Source organism: Sapajus apella, unplaced genomic scaffold (genome assembly GCF_009761245.1).
Source record: "Sapajus apella isolate SASKATOON/1434 unplaced genomic scaffold, GSC_monkey_1.0 scaffold44, whole genome shotgun sequence".
Lineage (NCBI taxonomy): Eukaryota > Metazoa > Chordata > Mammalia > Primates > Cebidae > Sapajus > Sapajus apella.
Window position 1 is genome coordinate 17620733 of NW_022436984.1, and position 20113 is coordinate 17640845.

The 20113-nt window shown below is 36.1% G+C and overlaps 1 protein-coding gene across 3 annotated transcripts in view; it reads left to right on the plus strand.

Annotated features, from left to right (window-relative positions):
* The window catches only part of PPM1B (protein phosphatase, Mg2+/Mn2+ dependent 1B), a 77044-nt gene that overhangs the window by 35295 nt on the left and 21636 nt on the right, over window positions 1-20113 (plus strand). For 2 of the 3 annotated variants that reach the window (XM_032239447.1, XM_032239446.1), the window contains exons 2-3: window positions 7612-8471; window positions 16766-16883. In XM_032239447.1, the coding sequence (XP_032095338.1) occupies window positions 7626-8471; window positions 16766-16883 (964 nt within the window). In that variant the 5' untranslated portion in view covers window positions 7612-7625. The remainder of the gene's footprint in view (window positions 1-7611; window positions 8472-16765; window positions 16884-20113) is intronic. The other variant, XM_032239448.1, reaches the window with a different exon arrangement.

Genomic DNA, 20113 nt, shown 5'->3' on the forward strand with positions numbered 1-20113 from the left:
TTTTTTTTTTTTTTTAGACGGAGTTTCGCTCTCGTTACCCAGGCTGGAGTGCAATGGCGCGATCTCGGCTCACCGCAGCCTCCGCCTCCTGGGTTCAGACAATTCTCCTGCCTCAGCCTCCTGAGTAGCTGGGATTACAGGCACGTGCCACCATGCCCAGCTGATTTTTTGTATTTTCAGTAGAGACGGGGTTTCACCATGTTGACCAGGATGGTCTCGATCTCTTGACCTCGTGATCCACCCGCCTCGGCCTCCCAAAGTGCTGGGATTACAGGCGTGAGCCACCGCGCCTGGTGATAACTCATTTTTAATGTAGTATATTATGCCTTTTGCTTAAGGTAGCAAGTAAGCCTTTTATCTATTGATCCTAGATCTGGCTTCTGGAACAAATGAATAAAACTTTTTCTTCTTTTAGAAGAATTCAGCTCTGTTCACTATCAGCCCTGTTAGGACTTAATACTGCCTCTATTCTAAGCAGTCCCAGTTTTCTTCAAGCCTTCTTCTTTATAGAATGTGCTTTCTGAACTTTATGCTCTTTTTGTTCTTCTGCTTAGGATATATTTTAGTTTTGTCAATGTCAGTTAAAATGTGATTCTCAGAACTGAATATGGTGCTTTATATGTTTGGCAGTTCAGGGCATTGAGCTTATATTAATTTAGACTGAAATGTTTATATTTTCCTACTTTAATGAGCTTGAGTTTGTAACCTTGGTTTACCCATCTTCTAGTGGGCCTCTGCAATGTGAGTGGTATTGAATGTGTATTTTTTATAGTAAAACAGCTACTTAATTTGGTACTCATTTGTTTATTCCACAAATATTTATGGAGTGCCTACTATGTGCCATGGTAGTTTTTTTAATTTTGGGAGTAAACAAGACAGATGCTCTTCTCATAGAGCTTACATTCTGGTCAGAGTAAAAAAAGTAAATAATTTGATGAAAAACAATTTCAGCAAGTTATGAGCAAAATAAAACAGGAAAATGAGATGTGATGGTGTTGGGAGAATAGTCTGGAAGGTTTCTCTGAGTTGCCATTGGGGCTGAGATCTAAATGTTAGGAAGGAGCTAGCCATGCAGCTATGGAGGTAGAGGGATGAAAGTGATTCTAGGAAGAAAAGACAGCAAATCCAAGGGTCTGGAGATGGGAAACAAGTTCAGTATATTGGAGGAATAGAAACAAGGCCACTGCAGCTAGAGAGCAGTAAATGGTAACGGAAGAGTTACAGGAACAAGATTGAAGAAGTAAGCAGGGGCCAGATTATAGAGAGATAGATGTGCTAAGTTTGAATTTTCTTCTGAATTCAGTAGGATGTCCAGAGACATGATTCCATTATACTTAAGAAAGGTCACTCTAGAGAATGAATAGGGAGGCAAAAGTTAAGAGATTATTATGGTAGATTATGCCACCTTTGACTGGAATGATGCAGCTATTGATTGAGAGAAGCAGACTGATGTGGGCTATATTTGGAGGTAAAATTGATAGAATTTGCTAATGAAATAAGTAGTGTATGTAAAAGAAAGCAAAATCAAAGCTCTGACCTATGAATACGTATATTTTTGTTCAAGTGAATAAACAGGTTTGTCTCAGCTCTGGAGGAAAAAGACTGGCATGCTTTTAATATTTACTGTTGTGTATGTTGGTGGTAGTTAAGTACATCACCTCTGGAGCCAGACAGACTGCATTAGAAGAGCTCTGCTACCTACTTGGACAAGTTGCTCAGCCTTTCTGTGACTCAATGCCTTCATGTATAAAATGAGGACAGTAATAAACCTTTGAATATTGTTGCAGATGAATTGATATACATGAAGTTAATGTAGGCTCCCATGCCTGGTTATAGTAAAGAGACTGTAAATGTTAGCTTTCATTGTTTCTAGAGCTTTGGCAAGGAGTCTACCTGTTAGTCCTAAGAAATACTGTTTTGTGTTTTCCTGTAACTATATGTTGCTAGATAAGAGTCTCCATCAATAATGCATTTGTATCAAGGCTCTTTGAGAGTATGCTCATATTGCAGTGTCTTAGAAATGTCTTCTGTTGTTAGGCATGTTGGATTTTTGCTAGTATGCTTCATACTATAGCATTTATATTGGTGTCTAGGGAAGTGTTGTTAATCCTATTTCTATAAAATTATAAAATTAATCACAAGGATTTTGTTCACTTCATCTCTTACAGAATTGCAATTTAGGAAGAAATTGATGCTTTAGCAGCATTGAGTACTTAGTTTTGTTCTAAATTTTTTCTAGAAAGGAACTTTTCCCTCAGTTATTGCGATGATATGCATCTCTTTTACATGCTTTATTAAAGTTTGATGCTGACTTAACAGAGGCCATTTCATCCCATTTCTCATCCTGCCTTCAGTGTAGAATTCGTGTGTTTTATTTATGTTTTTAAATAATAGAGTTCACTGGTGGATTTACTTCTTCAAGGAAATGGTACTTATTTTTTAAAAACAGGTTGTATGTGCTGGGTCTTAGCTCACTGTGCCAGTGTGAGTGATCATTTCTTTGATTTGTTTGAAGAGAGAAAAATTTTGGATATTGATATGTTGATATGTGATTTAGGTATAATTGTTTAGATTTTTATAGATTATAGCTTCTGATTGCTAAAAAAAGATTCAAAGGGCTGGACGCGGTGGCTCATGCCTGTAAACCCAGCACTTTGGAAGGCTAAGGTGGGTGGATCACCTGAGGTCAGGAGTTCGAGACCAGCGTGGCCAACATGGTGAAATCCCATCTCTACTAAAAATGCAAAAATTAGCCAGGCGTGGTGGCAGGCACCTATAATCCCAGCTCCTCAGGAGGCTGAAGTTTCAGTGAGCCGAGATCGCGCCATTGCACTTAAACCTAGGGGACAAGAGTGAGACTTCGTCTTTAAAAAAGAAAAAAAAGATTCAAGGACTTTTCCTAGTTGAAATAATATTCACTAAATGATATTAAATTTTAAGTAATTTTATTTTTATTGCATCCACAGTTTAAAATGGAAAGGTATAAAATTGTACATAATGGAAGATATCTCTTTTACTCCTGTCTCTTATACTTTTCCTCAAAATTTCTAGTTGTGGAATATAATTCCAGAGAATGAATATAAATACGCACACACATATAGTATGTGTGTGTGTGTGTGTGTGTGTATTCTACAAATTGTAGCATATTGTTTTATGTTAAATAGGTATCATGACATCCTATTAAGTAATCAGTTCCCAAATGAGTAATACAAATATTGTTTTATATGTTTACTTTTGCTAACAGCACTGCAGTGAATAGTTTATACAGACAGGAGTAAACCTGTAGGCACATTTTTAGAATTTTGTTAAGTAGTATGTGCAAATATAATTTTGACAGATTTTATTAAATTGTTTTCCACTGAGATTCTGCCAGTTTGTTGGTATCAGCAATGTTAGTATGTTTCTATATAACATCACCAGGAGAATGATTACCAAGCCTTTGATCTTTGTCAGTTGGATACATGAAAAGTGATATTTTGGTATAGTCTTAATTTTCATTTTTCTTATTAATGTACGGTTGGGCATAATTTAAGATGCATTTGTGAGGGGTTTTTTGGGTTCAGTTTTCTGTCATTTTGCTGTTTGCTTGTTGTTTCTAGGACGTTTTTATTTTGTTTCTTTTTATTGATATGTGCTAGGTGTACATATTTTCAGGGTACATGTGATACTTAGATACATAAATATAACCAAATTGGAGTAATTGGGATATTGTTTTACTTTATGCTTTTTAAAATTTTGTGTTTTTTTAATTAAAATATACATTTTCATAATTTAACCAAATGATTCTACAAGGCTTGGTGGTTTCTGCATTCCTCCTCTTAGAGAAGCTTCCTTCAAAACAACCATTTTGAACTCTTAACATCTGATTCCTTTGGAATTTATCTTCATATCTAAATAATGCGCTTCTCGTGCTGCTTTTTTATTTTTCACTTTTGGAAATTATTGATCTCCCATTTTGGAAGGTGAGAATTAGGTCTTTCATTTTACTACCCCCATTACAGACACATACATCCGCCCCCCCCCCCAAAGCACATTTTCTGTCTCTTAATCTTTACATTCAAGGTAAAGACTACTTATTAAGCAAGTAAATGTTTTAAAGACGGTAGTATAGTAGATGGCATTTGGGAAATAAATGTTTGGAAGTGATTTAATGATTTTTGTTGGTGGAAAAAAATCTATATCACACTGTCAAATTTGTGTTAAATTGTCTGGAAACACTCATATGTATGCACCAAGATTGTTCAAAACAGCACTGTACTTTAAAGAAAAAGTGAGAAATAACTTGAATGTTAATTGATAGTAGAATGGATAAATAAACTATGATACACACATATAAGGGAATACCAATGAATGAACTACAACTCTGCATCAATGTAGGTGAGTCTCAGAATACAGTGTTGCACAAGAAAAATAAATATTAACGTAATAGTACATACTTCACTTTGTATCATTAAAAAGTGCCAAATCCATAAAACAGAACAACCACACATGAATATACTTAAACTGCAAGGGATACTAATTACAAAATTCAGGATAGTGACCATCTTGGGACAGAGAGGAATGTGACTGGGGAGAGGCTAAATAGTAGGCTTTTTTTTTTTTTTATGTTCTGTTTCTTAAAATTGTGTGGTTGTATTCATGGGTGTTTGTTTTATTACTCTTTAACTATATAAACACATTATATAAGCTCTTATATGTATGATAGATTATAATATTTAAAAAATAAAATCATGGCCGGTTGTGGTGGCTCACGCCTTGTAATCCTAGCACCTTGGAAGGCCGAGGCAGGCAGATCATAAGATCAAGAGATGGAGACCATCCTGGCCAACATGGTGAAATTCCGTCTCTAGTAAAAATACAAAAATTAGCTGGGCATGATGTCGCGCGCCTGTATTCCCAGCCACTCAGGAGGCTAAGGCAGGAGAATTGCTTGAACCTGGGAGGCAGAGGTTGCAGTGAGCTGAGATTGCACCATTGCATTCCAGCCTGGAGACGTAGTGAGACTCTGTCTCAAAAGAATAAAATGAAATAAGATAAAATAAAATAATTATGGGACAACCCCAACTTTCAAATGAGATCAATGTGGAACTTTAAAAAAAAAAATTACCAATTTGCAGAAGAATGGAATTCCTGATTCAGCCAAAAGGTATGTTGGTGTCCTAAGCTTAGTCAATTAGATACCCATTCCCAGGACTCTGCATCTTGAGCAAGTGACTTTCAGAGAGAAAGCAAAAGGTAGGAGTCATTACAGAGATGAGCAGTAGGAGGCAAGCAAAGCCATTGTTGGTGTAACCTTCATTGTGTTTTGCAGCCCAACCTCAGGGGCTTTTTGTTTCCTGATGGTTTTCCGGACTGGGTTCCAGGATCCTTCCCATTCTTAGGGATCCTAATAGCTTTTTATTGAAGACTTCACCTTCCTTCCTTCTTTCCTCTCTATTCTTAAAGACAAATTTGGAAATTGAAATTTCTAAACTTAAAAGAAAAAAAAACTTATAAATGAAGAGTTCTTGTGGATTTTGAACTTACTTGTCAAAATGTAAAACAGCAGTACCTTAATTGCAGGAGTATCAGGAAAGATGAAAACTGCAACAAAACTTTTTTTCCATGATTGGTAGATGAGACTGAAAAGTGATTTAAGGTTGGCTGAGGTGGCTCACACCTTTAATTCCAGCACTTTGGGAGGCCAAGACAGGCGGATCCCTGGAGGCCAGGGGTTTGAGACCAGCCTGGGCAACATGGTGAAACTCAAAACCCCGTCTGTACTTAAAAAAAAAAAAAAAAATGCAAAAATGAGCCAGGTGTGGTGGCACATGCATATAGTCCCAGCTACTTGGGAGGCTGAAGCAGGAGAATCACTTGTGAACCTGGGAGACGGAGGTTGCAGTGAACTGAGATGGTGCCACTCAATAGAGCAAGACTCCACCTCAAAAAAAAAAAAAAAAAAGTGATTTAATAAATACAACAATTCTGTTTCATTTGTACTTAAGTATCTTTTAAAATTGTCTTTTCAGATGAAATAGCCTTTACAAGCAAGCATATAAAAATGTACTTAGAGCTAGGTTTTCAAATCATTGTATCACAGAGAATTAAACCAGCATGTTCAAAAGTAATCAAGTATATTCTGTTACATTGTTCTCAGTACAAAATACGGCATTTTACTGTAGAATGAAAAATAAGTTTTACATGATTTTAATCTTATCCTTTTAGAACTCCTTTTCTATATTTGTAATTTATTAATACAGTATTACATATAACACCGGAAAATTATAAGTATAAAACTGATATATAACAAATATTTGCATATATATATATTGAGTGGTTCATCAGATTTTTTTAAATGGGAATATGTAATTTTATTGTAAAATTCAATAATGGTCATACCTGAAAAAGGTCTCTCAAAGATACCTAGACCCAAATGGAAGTAAATTGATCTAGACCAGTATCTCTCAAAACCTTAAATCACCAGCATGTTTTTTTGATGATCCCATCCAAGATCGATTGAAAAAAAATCTTAAGGTGTGGGAATAGGGCTGTGGAGTCTGCATTTTGAGCAGATACAACGGTAAACATTTTATGGTGTTTATTGTGTTTTAAGTGCTGTTCTAAGCACATTACATTGACTCATTTTTCATGGCAGCCCTGTGAAATATAGGTACAGGTGACTAAGAAATTTGCCCAAGGTCACCTAATTAGAGTATAGGGTCAGCATTGTATGTAAAAAACATACCAGAGAATTCTTTTGCACACTTTTGGGAACCATTACTCTAAGTCATTTGAAATTGGGAAAACTTTATTCTACAAAATAGTAAAGTTGGGTAGGTGGGGAGTGGGTGATGCATAGTAGTAGTTTCCAGTTCTAAGTCTTTGTCAGTCAAAACTGGGTAGCTACTTCATGGATTATAAATTTAGCAATGTGAAGTCCATTTTTTAGCACCATGTTAAAGTTATGTTTTTAACAGCTTCCAAGTAATGATACAGTTTTCAGTTTTATAGATATATAGTAAAAGTGATAAAACCAGATGTGTATAGAATGGAGATTTTTTATGTTTTAATTGAATTGTTGGGTTGTCTTTAGGATCACTGAGAGGAGAAATCTTGATTTCAATACTTGCTTTTGAAAGTATTCTAAAATATATTAGCATATCTTTTTACCTTGATTTATTGAACAACATGATTCACTATTATGAATATTCTCATTGTCCAGTCTACTGTAAACTTACATGTCGAACCCTAGACTCATCTTGTAAATTAAAATACAATTATTAATGAAGTCTTATTTCTTGGTTTTCCTTTCTCCTAGAACAGAGGTCTCAATGTGGCTGCACATAAAAATCACCAGAGAGGCTTTTAAAATATGGTATCTGTGTCCCATCCCTAGAGATTCTGAGTTAATTGTTCTGATGATTCTTATGTGCTAGGGCTGGGAAACCACTGTTGTAGAAGTAGGATATAGGGAAGGAAATTTCTTGGGCTTTTGTTGTTGTTCCTGTAAATTAGGATAATACTGAAAAATATACTTGAGGTAGGAGTTACTAGACTACAGATGGAATATTATAATACATTTTCTGTCAAATTTAAACATTTAACACCTGCAATTTTTTTTTTTTTCAGATTTATTGTTAAACATGGGTGCATTTTTGGATAAACCCAAAACTGAAAAACATAATGCTCATGGTGCTGGGAATGGTTTACGTTATGGCCTGAGCAGCATGCAAGGATGGAGAGTGGAAATGGAAGATGCACACACAGCCGTTGTAGGTATTCCTCATGGCTTGGAAGACTGGTCATTTTTTGCAGTTTATGATGGTCATGCTGGATCCCGAGTGGCGAATTACTGCTCAACACATTTATTAGAACACATCACTACCAACGAAGACTTTAGGGCAGCTGGAAAATCAGGATCTGCTCCTGAGCTTTCAGTGGAAAATGTTAAGAATGGTATCAGAACTGGCTTTTTGAAAATTGATGAATACATGCGTAACTTTTCAGACCTCAGAAACGGGATGGACAGGAGTGGTTCAACTGCAGTGGGAGTTATGATTTCACCTAAGCATATCTACTTTATCAACTGTGGTGATTCACGTGCTGTTCTGTATAGGAATGGACAAGTCTGCTTTTCTACCCAGGATCACAAACCTTGCAATCCAAGGGAAAAGGAGCGAATCCAAAATGCAGGAGGCAGCGTGATGATACAACGTGTGAATGGTTCATTAGCAGTGTCTCGTGCTCTGGGGGACTATGATTACAAGTGTGTTGATGGCAAGGGCCCAACAGAACAACTTGTTTCTCCAGAGCCTGAGGTTTATGAAATCTTAAGAGCAGAAGAGGATGAATTTATCATCTTGGCTTGTGATGGGATCTGGGATGTTATGAGTAATGAGGAGCTCTGTGAATTTGTTAAATCTAGGCTTGAGGTATCTGATGACCTGGAAAATGTGTGCAATTGGGTAGTGGACACTTGTTTACATAAGGTATGTAAATTTTTTTGTCATTAAAATAGTATGTTAATTTTGAAAAGGTACGGTAGATAAAGTTAAACAAACTTAAAATTTTAAAACTTTTAATATTTTCATAGAAGCTGTATATTTTAAAATTCTTTCTTTGTCAGAAATGAAACCATCGCTTTCTTTGCCATCCCTGTCTGTCCCAGCCTTCTAATTTGAAAATTAAACTTGTTAAATTTGGGGTATTTGTTGTCATTTAAGTACTTTATGGCTTGTTGCTGTAGCAGAGGCATTTACACAGAATTGTGACATTTTCTTGACATTGGCAGTAGCCATCTTATACCTGATTATGAACCAGCTTGATAAAATATGTATATAATAGAATTCTGTAGTAGATATTACTAAAAGATAAAGAGCCACATAAAATATTGGAAGATGTACTAGATGCCTAGCCGATATAAAATTTAGTTCTGAGCCTCCTAGCAGTGAAAACAAAAAGTGAAATAAAAATATGGATTGTATATTACTCATTGTCTTCTAAAAGCAGCTTGTATCTGACAATACAGATTTACATGTGGCTCTCTTTATAAGTAATATATAACTTGATGGATGGTATCTTTTCTAGAAGATAAAATTCTTTTCATATAGATGTTTTTATCATTTCTGATTAAAAACCAAAGGCTTATATAAAATGTAATCTTGTGAAAAATTCCTATGGAACACCAAAGTTTACTTAGATTTCTAATTTTCTATGAATCATTGCTTGATACATTAATAGAAAAAAAGTCCAGAGTAATAGATAATTGGCAATTCTTTTGAACGTCTTTAAAATACTCAGTTGTTTCGAGTGGGTTTTTGACAGCATCTATGTGTAATTCAGTTAAAATTTGAGTTATCTGGACAGTGTCTGGAGTGTGTAAGTATTCTTTGACTGAAAAGATATCAAGGTAAAACTGACCTTTAGTTATATGAAATAAAGGGTTTAACTTTTTTATTCTATCTAGAACCATTGCGTCTCCCTACTGCAAAATTTACTGTAAAAGGTGTGGGCATAACCAGAAAGTTTTTCAAAAAGGATCTCTGGGTCTATGGAAATGCCCAGATTTTGGTGAAATATCAATTATTTTTAATAGAATGGAAAAAGACAGTTTCAAAAACAAAATTTAAAGGCTATTGTCAGTGGACATCTTTCTTCTGAAAGGATTTTAATGATGGTACCTCTAGCTCCTCTGATTTTTATTTTTAACACACTGTGTCTTTTTTACATCTGGATAAGTTAAGTAAAGAAGTATTGATGGTTGTCAGTCATCAAATAGTAAGTGGGTCTAAAATTAATATATTTGTCTTTGAACTCTAAATGAAACAATTCTGACTTGTAGCTTTTTGAGACAAGCACAGGGGTATGTTTGTTGCCTGACTAGCTAATGAAAATAATGCTTTCCCCAATTATAAAAAAAATGTATATACTTATTATTGGAAAAAAAAATCCAGATATTACAGAAAATATACACAAACACTCAAAATTTTGCCATCCACTGAAGTCAGCTACTTTCATTGTTGTGGTGTATATCTTTCCAGTCTTTTCTGCCTGCCTGCAATTATGTGTATTTTTATAAAACTGAGATCATTATACTTGTTATTCTGCAGCCTGTCTTTTCCAACAATATATTGTAGAGAGAGCTCCATGCCTATAAGTATTGATCTATATCATTTTTCTTGGCTGATAGTATATTACTGAAAGAATGTGGCTTTGAGGGAATAGCCAAAAAATCTATTATGTCTGTAATTTGGACTAAGGAAAGACATTTGTATTGGTAAACTGTACCCTTATCCATTGAAAGGATGCTAGTTTTCAAAAATTTTGACTTGACCCTTCTAAATGAGGTTTAAATATTACTGGTGGTATATCTTCACTTGATAGCTTTTATCAATTTAGAGTGTTTAAATGTGCATGTTGATGGTGTTAAAAGAGTCTAGATGGAGTTCTAGAATCTCAGAAATGAGGAATGATAACAACAGATAAGAGGTTGGGGCCCATGATTTATTCAGTGTTAATGGAAGCTGACCATCATAGTTCCTTCAAATTGAGCTGCATTCAAATTGAAATCAGTTTGGAGGTTTGAGTTGAAACAAAACAGACTTAGAATTGTTTTTGAAGCATTGAAAGTTACTTATGGAAACCTTCATTTCTGTTTAACTTCATAGTTTGTCATTCTATTTATTTGTATGGTAAAAGCAAGGGTTAGCAGTAAGATCAAATATAATTACTTTGAATTTACTCAGAAAAACTGTAAGTTTAAAAATTCATGGAAAGCACTTAGCGATTGCTCAGTAGTTATCTGCTTTAAGAGGAAACATTAAGTAGATGTTTCCCTTATAAGATATTTAAATGAAGTCTTAGTTTTTTCTAACACTTTTATCACTTGTCATATTTTCATAGTTTATGAACACTTTTATCTTAACTCATGAAATCTTGGGGAGTTATGATAATCATACTCATTGTCGTGATAGTATTAGCAAATTATTGCTTTCTGTAAGCCAAATGCTAATCTAAATACTTTACACATTTTAACTTGTAATTTTCACAACTCTATGAGGTAGTTAGCATTACTGTTTTTAATGATAAGCATTTTTCAGGGTTGCCAATTAATATTAAGCTGTAAGTGTTGAATGACTATGGTCAAATATTATCCTATTTAAATTAGATATTTAACTCTAGAGGAGAATGGCACCAAAGAAGGTAGCCCTCCCATTTTATTGCCAATGCTGGCATTTATGGTGTTTACTGCTAACTAATTTTGGGTTGTATAGGATATGTAACTGCTACTTGCACAGCCTTTCGTAACTTTGAAATCATACATACTTATTAATCCTCATAGTAACTTTCTGATTTGAACAAAATACAAGTTTTTATTTTTTTTTAATTTGCAAGTAAGAAAATGGAGGTTATTTGATATTAAAAGATATCCATAAGTCGTATACTTGATGAGTATTGGGGCTGAGACTAGAACCTAAGTTTTCTGACTCAAGTTTAGTATTTAGTATTTTAGTTAGCAGTGTTTCCCAGAAGGGTCTGATAAAATAAAGAAGTGTGTGTGTGTATCTGTGTGTTTTGGTTTTCATGGTCTGAAAATTTTCCCCCAAGAGAAATATTAAGATTAAGTACTTTTTTTTAAGAAACACAAAAAGATGTTTGAAGTAAAATGATTCCCCTTTATGTTTCTGTTTTCCAGTCTCATCCCTCTTAGGGAACCACTGCTTATGGTTTGTTATATATCTTTCCAAATGGTTCTCTGTGTTTATTGATACAAATGTGTAAACATAAAACAGGATTTTCTCTTCTTCTATTTTGCAGAAAAGGATCATGCTATGCTTGTTACTTTGTCACCTGCTTTTTTTTTTTAAACATAAAAGTCAGTATTCTTTTAAAATATTATTTGATTTTCTAAAATTTCATTTATATACCATCTACCAGAAGCCTGTTTATTTTAAAACATGAGATAGTACCTCATAGTTGGATAAAATTGAGGGAAATTAATTATTCATTTTCCAAAGGCAATATTATTCTAGATTACTTCATATAACAGAAGATGTAATTCCCTCAATAATTGTTTAGTTCTAAACTCAGGACTTTTTCTATTATAATTTTCAGAAAATATCATAAATAGTTCAAAAGTAGACATAGATAATATTAGAGTGGAATGTGGTTGGGTATTTTGAGGTGTAGAGGAGTAGACTAATTGTAAAAGTATGGTATATGTAAAGGCATTGTTTATTGTGGAGATTTCCATATTTTCTTAGTTCATATTGCCCTAGGGTCTCAGTAATTTTTTTCACAACACTACTTAACCAAAATTAATACCTAATAGTTCCAAATATTAAGCGGTTAGATCCAAACTTAAATGAGTGCGTGTGTTCTAACAAAATAATACACATGTGGCCGGGCACAGTGGCTCATGCCTGTAGTCTCACTACTTTGGGAGGCAGAGACAGAAGGATTGCTTGAAGCCAGGAGTTTGAGACCAGACTGAGCCACATAGTAAGAGCCCATTTCTCTCTCTCTCTCTCTCTCTTTCTCTCTCTCTCTCTCTCTCTCACACACACACACACACAGTCTCTCTCTCCCTCTTTTTCTCTGTCTCTCATTGAAAACAGTTTCTATAAATTTCATTAAAAAAAAAAAAAACAGTTACTAATGAGGTATACCTGATGGACACTGTACAACTTCTCAAACCTTGGAATCCTAGAACTCTGCCACCCTCATTTCTTGTATCTCATTGATTTTTATGGGGACTTGCTTTTTATCACAGCCACCCCAAAAAACCTCCACTTTGCAAAAGTAGGAAGTCATTGGGAGGAATATAGTGTTATCTATTTTATCTAATATTAAAACTGTGAAGTAGTATCTCCACCTTCAGTTTAGTTAATGGGATGTCCACAGATGTTGAGGGTCACTGTGAATCTCCTTCATCTGTGGTGAATACACGTGGAACGTTGGGGCCTTTTGATGCACCATGGGAACCATGGGTTTAGTGTAAAACATACACTTTGGACCCAATGTTAAGTTATGTTGTGCCACTTAGTGTAAATTTGGGTAAAGCCTTAGTTTCTTCATCTTTGTAAAAAAGATGATGTTAAAATTTTTCTCATGGGGTTGTTGAGAGTAAAGCTGTTGGTAAGTGCCTAAATAGTATCTGATTTATAGACCCCAATAGACAGAGTCTCTCTCTGTTACCTGGTGTGATCTCAGCTCACTGCAAGCTCTGCTTCCCAGGTTCAAGTGATTCTCCTGCCTCAGCCTCCCAAATAGCTTGGACTACAGGTGCTTGCCACCATGCCTGGCTAATTTTTTTTATTTTTAGGAGGGACGAGGTTTCACCATGTTGGCCAGGCTGGTCTTGAACTCCTGGCCTCAAGTGATCCTCCTGCCTCGGCCTCCCAAAGTGCTGGGATTACAGGCATGAGCCACTGTGCCCAGCCAACCCCAATAAATTTTAGTTCTGTTAATAATGGTTTTGAAACAAAGAGTTAAATTTATGTAGAGGAAAAATTGGTCCAAGGAATGGAGTAATAGTGGGTACAGTGAATATTCTTGAAAGGAATTAATCATAGGCTTCATCTCTTCATGGATGGGTGAAAATTTAGTTTATCCTTTATCTTGGCTGGTTTTGAACTATATGTAAGGTGGGTAACAGCACTAGGTTTTAAAATATGATTTAAAAAATGAATATTGATGGTTTACTTATCAGATATTAATTTAATAACCTTGGCAGAGATAAAGATTCTGTTCACAATCTATATGCTGTGTTGAGACTTGATTCTGGGCACTTTTGTAACCATGCAACATTGAGCTTTAAAACTAACTGTATCACATTATTTTCTGTTTAAGTTTAGGTACCCTTATTTTTGGCAGGGGCACTGGCTTCTTTGACCTAGGACTATAATTATTGAGAGTATTACCACTGTGCCATTGTAAAAAGTAAAAAGAACATGTAATGAAATAATAAAAAAAAAATTTTTTTGAGACGGAGTCTCGCTCTGTTGCCCAGGCTAGAGTGCAGTGGCGTGATCTCAGCTCACCGCAACTTCCACCTCCTGGATTCAAGCGATTCTCCTGCCTCAGCCGCCTGAGTAGCTGGGATTACAGGTGTGCACCACCACACTCGGCTAATTTTTAAAAATATTTTTAGTAGGGACGGGGTTTCACTGTGTTGGCCAGGCTGGTCTCGAACTCCTGACCTCATGATCCATCTGCCTTGGCGTCTCAAAGTGCCAGGATTATAGGTGTGAGCCACCATATAGCTCTGCATATAAAAATTGATTATTTCGTCTGGGCATAATGGTGGTGCTACCATTATGCCCAGCTGAAATAATCAATTTTTATATGCAGAGCTAATTTATTTAGTCATCCAAGCTGTATTTAAAAAAAAAAAAAAAAAAAAAACATGTTTCATTTCTGGACTTAGTGAAAACTTTATACTGATTATACAAGAATGATTTGTCTCTACAAAACAGAGAAGCACAAAAAAAGGACCTTTTCTGTTGCTGTATAACAGCTACTGTAACATATTCATACTTGGTGTGTAGGGGAAAGCCATCTTTACATAGAAATAGAAGCAGACCAGAAAGGGTGGCGAAGAAGCAACATCATTGAAATCACAGATGCCTGAGGTGTAAATATACATTATTTCCCTTAAATATCTTTAGAGAGCCATAAACTTACTAGAACTCTCTTTCAATTAATTTTCCAAAAGTATCTATATTTTATAACTTACAGAGTCTTAAACGGAAATTAGATAGATAAGGAAATGTTCAACAATGCTTATGTTGTTGCTACCAAAATTTAAAGGGGCTAAAAGAAATTAGATTTCTAAAAATGTAAGGTGTTAATTCCGTTTATTTATAAAATTGCTTTATGAAATGAAATTATGCTTGATTCTTTTTTTGTTGTTTTGTTTTAGAAATGGGTATCTCACTATGTTGCCCAGGCTAGTCTAAAACTCCTGGCCTCAAGTGATCTTCCTGCCTCAGCCTCCCAAACTACTGGGATTACGGTCTACATGCCTAGCTGTTTGATTCCTGAATAGCCATAGTGTAGTTTAAATTTTTTTTAAGTAAAAATTTTTGCTTGACCTGCCCTTACGATATTTATACATGTATATTCATACAACCAAATACATAGAGTGTTTCTAATATGAGAGTTTTGGTGGGCTTCATTAAGGAATGAAATTAATTTGGCCAATTTGGAAATTGTGTTTTTTCCAGATAACTGAGAATCTAATGAAATACTTATGTTGGTTCTTTCTTCCAAAGCACAGCAATCTGTGACAAGTTAATTTATTTTGAGGTCTTCTGAAGACCCATCCTTCACTGCCTTCAGCCTTTACTGCCACTGAATTAGGAGGTGAAAGCAGAAGTTATTCAAGGGTACCTCTCTTTTGGGCTGTGTCATGTAGGTCCTGGAAAGGTCCAAGTCTGAACTAAGCCGTGCCTGCCTAGATTCTGGCTTTAATGACTGAAAAGACTAGAATGGGTGTGGTCTTGGTTTCTTTCACTTGAGTTGGCAAATTTGGCAGACTCCACTGTCAGACAAAATAGCCTATCACCTCCATTGACTTAGTTTTTTAGAGTGAACAGGAAAAGAAAGTTTAAAAAAAAAAATTGCTATTCTAAGAACAGTTTCATCTGCTCATAGAAACTCAGTTAAAGTAATATACCTTTAGAAAAAGTAATGAGAAGATATTTTTAATTTATTGCACAAAATCTCATGGTACTAGAATGGTATATATTCTATGCCTTCTTTTTTTTTTTTTTTTTTTTTTTGAGACAGAGTCTTGCTCTGTTGCCCAGGCTGGAGTGCAGTGGTGTCATCAGAGCTCACTACAAACTCCACCTCCCGGGCTCAAGCGATCCTTCCACCTCAGCCTCCCAAGTAGCTGGGACTACAGGTGTGCACCACCAAACCCAGTTAATTTTTGTATTTTTCGTAGAGACAAGGTTTTGCCATGATGCCCAGGCTGGTCTGGAATACTTGAGCTCAAATAATCTGCTTACCTAGGCCTCCCAAAGTGCTGGGATTACAGACATGCCTGAGCCACAGTGCCCGGCTTTATGCTTCCTTTTTAACGTAGGTAATTTGTGAGGGTATGATTAAATGACAGAAGTAAAATATGTCCTTAAATTAGCTATTTTAGCCACTTTATAAAGACTCTTTGTGACTGTACCACAATCTGATATCTTTTCTTTAAAAGTTATCTCATGACTACAGTTGGATATGTTACTCAGTTACAGTCCACTCTGTTGCTGTGCTCTCTGAACAGTTTCTTGTATTAATAGTTGTTCAGTTTAGCATCTTGGGTATTCTGCCGAATAACAATTTTCGGCTATGTTAAATTCAACAGAGTTGTAACATTGCTCTAATATAGTTTAAAAGCTAAGCTGGAAAACATTTGCGTATGTGTTTGGGAGGATGCTTTGTGGACTTAAGCCACTCTGGGAATAGACAATCTTGAGTGGGAAATAGTTCAGAAGATTTAATATATATATATAAGATATCTTCATTTCTCAGATTGGAATGGTTGTGGATAAGAATAGTTCATCAGAATTAAAAATACAAAAATACTTACAGATCTACCCATACCTAGACACCTTGTTTCTTCAAGTTGTGTTTTCAGTAGTTCACTGGAATAAACTTAAATGTGAACATAAATGTTCTGGATGATTAAATAAACTATAATTGCTTAAAGTATTTTGAAGTAAATAATAGAAAGTTGATAGACTGTAGAAATATAATTTTTTTCTTTTTTTTCTTTAATATACAGGGAAGTCGAGATAACATGAGTATTGTACTAGTTTGCTTTTCAAATGCTCCCAAGGTCTCAGATGAAGCAGTGAAAAAAGATTCAGAGTTGGATAAGCACTTGGAATCACGGGTTGAAGGTAAGAAAGATGCTTTTTAAAAATTTAGACAGAGACAGAAAATATTCTTTTTTGGTTATCAAATGATTATTTTAAAATCTCCTGGCCAGGCGCAGTGGCTCATGCCTATAATCCCAGCACTTTGGGAGCCTGAGGCAGGTGGATTGCAAGGTTAGGAGATCAAGACCATCCTGGCTTACCTGGTGAAACCCCATTTCTACTAAAAATATGAAAAATTAGCTGGGTGTGGTGGCACACGCCTGTAGTCCCAGCTACTGAGGAGGCTGAGGCAGAAGAATTGCTTGAACCTGCGAGGTGGAGGTTGCAGTGAGCCAAGATTGCGCCACTGCACTTCAGCCTGGGTCTCAGAGCAAGACTCTGTCTCCAAAAAGCAAAAATTTCCTTAGGACAAACAAGTATTTCAAAGCAAGGCCTTGAAAAAAACACATCTATCTGTCTAAAATTTACTGTTTTGGACTGCAATGTGTGTGGATTTATTGCCAGGGAACAGACAAATATGTCTGTTTCACCATCAAAGAAGAACATAATTTGAAAGTAGTTGGTTAAAGCTTTCTTTTTTTTTTTTCTTTTTCTTTCCCTGCATACATTCCAAGTAGTAAGTGGAGAATCCAGTGAAACTTCCCTTAATGGTCTCATGAAAACCAAGTACTCTAATTCCACTAATACTAATTCTCCCTTCCCAGATTAATCATCATTGGAATTCATTACCATATCCTTTTCCTTTTATTGATAGAGTTAACATTGATGTTTCAATAGATTATTTTACATATTTTTTTTAAAACTTTATTTTGCAATATATATATATTTTAACTAGGGTCTTACTCTGTTGCCCAAGCTGGAGTGCAGTGGTGTGATCTCAGCTCACTGCAACAGTCTCAACTCCCTGGGCTCAAGTGATCTCTCACCTCAGCCTCCCAAGTAGCTGGAACTACAGGCACGCACCACCACACCTGGCTAGTTTTGTTTATTTTTTGTAGCGACGAGGTTTCACTATGTTGTTGAGGCTGGTCTCAATCTCCTGGACTCAAGCAGTGCTCCCACATTGGCCTACCAAAGTGCTAGGATTACAGGCGTGAGCCATCACACCCAGCCTAATAATTTTAAACATACAGAAAAGTTGAAAAAGTATTACAGAGCTCCACATACATGTAGTATCCTTTACCTAGATTCCTCATTTGTTTATATAATACCACATTTGGCTTATCTCTATATATACTTTCTGTAACATTCTCATTCTCATTCTCTCTCCCTCCTTCCTTCCCCCACTCCTCTCATTCCTCTATATATACTTTCTGTAACATTCTCATTTTCTCTCCCTCCTTCCTTCCTTCCCCCACTCCTCTCATTCCTCTATATATACTTTCTGTAACATTCTCATTTTCTCTCCCTCCTTCCTTCCTTCCCCCACTCCTCTCATTCCTATATATATACTTTCTGTAACATTCTCATTCTCTCTCCCTCCTTCCTTCCTTCCCCCACTCCTCTCATTCCCCTCCCTGCCATATTACTAATCTTTTTCCTGACCAAATCGATTGAAAGTTGCAAATGTGATACACCAATACTCCTTAATATAACAGAGACTACATAACACTACATAACTATAGTACATCCATAAAAATTAGGAAGTTGGCCAGGTGCAGTGTCTCACTCCTATAATCCCAGCACTTTGAGAGGCCAAGGCAGGTGGATCATGAGGTTAGGAATTTGAGACCAGCCTGGCTAACATGGTGAAAGCCCATCACTACTAAAAATGCAAAATTTAGCTGGGTGTGGTGGCAGGCACCTGTGATCCCAGCTACTTGGAAGGCTGAGGCAAGAGAATTGCTTGAACCTGGAAGGTGGAGGTTGCAGTGAGCCGAGATCATGCCACTGTGCTCTAGCCTGGGTGATAGAGCAAGACTCCATCTCAGGGTGTGGGGGAAGGAAATTAACATTGATACAGTATTACTGTGTAATCCACAGATCCCATTTAAATTTCCCTAATAATCCCAGTAATTCGTATGTAGGTCCAGGATGCAGTCTAGCGCATGTGAGCTGCACTTAGATATCATGCCTCTTTAGTCTCCCTCAATGGAAAAAGTTTCATAGTCTTTTTTTGTTTTGTTTTTTTTAATTGACCATGACATTTTTCAAGAGTACAGGTTAGTTAGTACCAGTTAGTACAGGAATGTCCAGGTTGGGTTGGCTGATGTTTCCTCTTGATAAGATTTAGGTTATACGTTGTCAGGAATACCACAGAAGTGATTCTAGATTCTTCTCAGTGCACCACAATTAGGGAGGCCTGCGATGTGATGTTGATTTGTAATATTAACATCTTTAATGACTTGCTTGGGTTGTTGTCTTTCATTATTTAATTAATATGTTATATCTAATAACTTTTCAACAAGTATGTTATGCTTACTAGTAAGTATACTATGGGGAGACACTTTGAGATTGTTAATAACCGATTGCTCATTAAGATTTTAGCAGTTTAGCATCCATTTGTGATTTTTGCCTGAAGAATGATAGCCAACTGGTGATTTTCTGATTCAATGAATTCATTTTTTTTGAGATGGAGTTTTGCTCTTGTTGCCCAGGCTGTAGTGCAATGGCACAATCTCGGCTTACTACAACCTCTGCCTCCCGGGTTCAAGAGATTCTCCTGCCTCAGCCTCCCGAGTAGCTGGGATTACAGGCATGCACCATCATGCCTAGCTAATTTTGTATTTTTAGTAGAGACAGGGTTTCCCCATGTTGGTCAGGCTGGTCTCGAACTACTGACCTCAGGTAATCTGCCCACCTTGGCCTCCCAAAGTGCTGGTATTACAGGCAGAAGCCACGGTGCCCGGCTCAGTCATTCTTTTTATATGTATTAGTTAGCATTTTACTGCAGGAAAAAGTTTTCTTTTCTACCTGTTTATTTATATGAGCACAGACTCACAAATTCCTGTTCCATTCATTGTGTTATAAACTGTTTCAGCCAATGAGAGCCTCTTAAAACTTGCTGTAGCATCTTTTTGCCCTGCCCACGTGAGACTTTGAGCACTTTCTTACTTGCTAGCCTAATCAGATGTTCAAGGCTCATTGTTATTTTCTTTGCCCCAGTTCTTTACTGATCAATTTTTCCAATGATCTCTCTCTCTCTCTTTTTTTTTGTTTTTCAGTTTCAGGAAGAATAGTATTTGGGAATTGGGATTTGGGTGTTAGATGTGCTATTGAGGTGTTTTTGTCCCCAGACTCTCTCAGAGAAC